The following is a 1509-nucleotide window of genomic DNA, read 5'->3' as shown; positions in this document are numbered from 1 at the left end:
GGAGAAACGCATGCAAGTGGAAGATATAACGGATACACAAGAGGGAGATGAGGGGAAACAGAATGCAGCAACAGCAGCAGCTGCAGCAGCAGCAGCAACTGCAACAACGGTAACAGCAGCTACAGCAGCAACAGCAGCAATTGCTGCTGCTAGTGCTGCTGCTGCTGCTGCAGCAACAAGTCCCAAAGGCTGCAGAGCAGCAGCAGCAGCAGCAGAATCGAGGCCCCCAACCCCCAGAAGAGACAACGGAGACAGCTGTCCCCTCACGAGGAGGGGCAAAGCAGCAGCAGCAGCAGCAGCAGCAGCTGCTGCAGCAGCAGCTGCAGCAGCAGGAAGATCTCCAGGTACCGCCGCTACGTCTGATGAGAAGGAACGACCGCAGCAGCAGAGGCGCAGCAAGAGCCTGCGGGGGAAGCAGCAGCAGCAGCAGCAACAGCAACAGCAGCAGCAGCAGCAGCAGCAGCAGCAGCAATGCCGCACATCCGCGAGACTAAGAAGGTCTTCTGTTGAGCCTGATGGCGGCGAGGAGACAGATGCTCTTGCTGCTGCTGATGCATCTCCCCCAGACCCAGCAGCAGCAGCAGCAGCAGCAGCAGCAGCAGCAGCAGCAGCAGGAGGTGGTGAGGAGACACCTGAAATAGCTGAAGTAGGAGACGCAGGAGAAGCAGCAAGAGTTGCTGCTTGTCTTTTTGCTGCTGCAGTGCCTTCATTCTGCTGCGACGAGAAAANGGAGAAGCAGCAAGAGTTGCTGCTTGTCTTTTTGCTGCTGCAGTGCCTTCATTCTGCTGCGACGAGAAAACATATCAATGTCTCTTTCTCTCTCTACACAGCAGCAGCAGCAGCAGCAGCAGCAGCAGCAGCAGCAGCAGCAGGGGACCGCAGAGCTACAGTGATATGCTCAATAACAAAGGCCTCCTCGCCCGCTGCTGCCTGCTGGAGGCTGCTGCTCTGCTGCTGGTTGCATGCGGCGTGAAGGCAGACAGCAGCAGCAGGAAGCAGCTGCAGCAGCTTGCTGCTGCTGTTAGGGATTTTAGTATCGAGGATGCAGCAGCAGCAGCAACTGCAGCAGCAGCTGCTGCTGCAGCAGCAGCAGCAGCAACACCCAGTGGCAACTCACCTGCTGCTGCTGCTTCGCCACCAGCAGCAGCTCTAAAGAACGGCAGCAGCAGCAGCAGCAACAGCAGCAGCAGCAGCAACAGCAGCAGCAGCAAGTCAGGGCTTGCAGCAGCAGCGAAGCCATCTGCTGCAGCATCCACAGCAGGCTCTTCTTCTTCTTCTTCTGCTGCTGCTGCTGCTGCTGCTGCTGCTCTCTGCTGCCAGCGGAAAGCTGCTGCAGCAGGAGACACAAGAGCAGCAGCACTGCGCCGTCTGTCTCTTCTCAACCGAGGTGTCTCCTGTTCTCTCTGCGGGCGTATAGGCACAAGCTCTCAGCAGCAGCAGCAGCAGCAGCAGCAGCAGCAGCAGGGGTGCAGCAGCAGCGACAACCAGCAGCAGCAGCAGCAGCAGCAG

The 1509-nt window shown here is 58.6% G+C and overlaps 1 protein-coding gene across 1 annotated transcript in view; it reads left to right on the top strand.

The window, feature by feature from the left end:
- Positions 1 to 10: 10 nt before the first annotated feature.
- Positions 11 to 1509, top strand: part of EMH_0026380 (uncharacterized protein) — a gene marked incomplete at both ends in the record, with an annotated part of 1577 nt that continues 78 nt past the window's right edge. The window contains 2 exons of the mRNA XM_013502605.1: positions 11 to 620; positions 773 to 1509. Of these exons, the coding sequence (XP_013358059.1) occupies positions 11 to 620; positions 773 to 1509 (1347 nt within the window). The remainder of the gene's footprint in view (positions 621 to 772) is intronic.

The sequence above is a fragment of the Eimeria mitis genome, genomic scaffold (genome assembly GCF_000499745.2).
Source record: "Eimeria mitis Houghton genomic scaffold, Emh_scaff970, whole genome shotgun sequence".
Classification (NCBI taxonomy): Eukaryota; Apicomplexa; class Conoidasida; order Eucoccidiorida; family Eimeriidae; genus Eimeria; species Eimeria mitis.
Note: the sequence above shows the minus strand (reverse complement) of the source record. Positions and strands in the feature narration are given on the sequence as shown.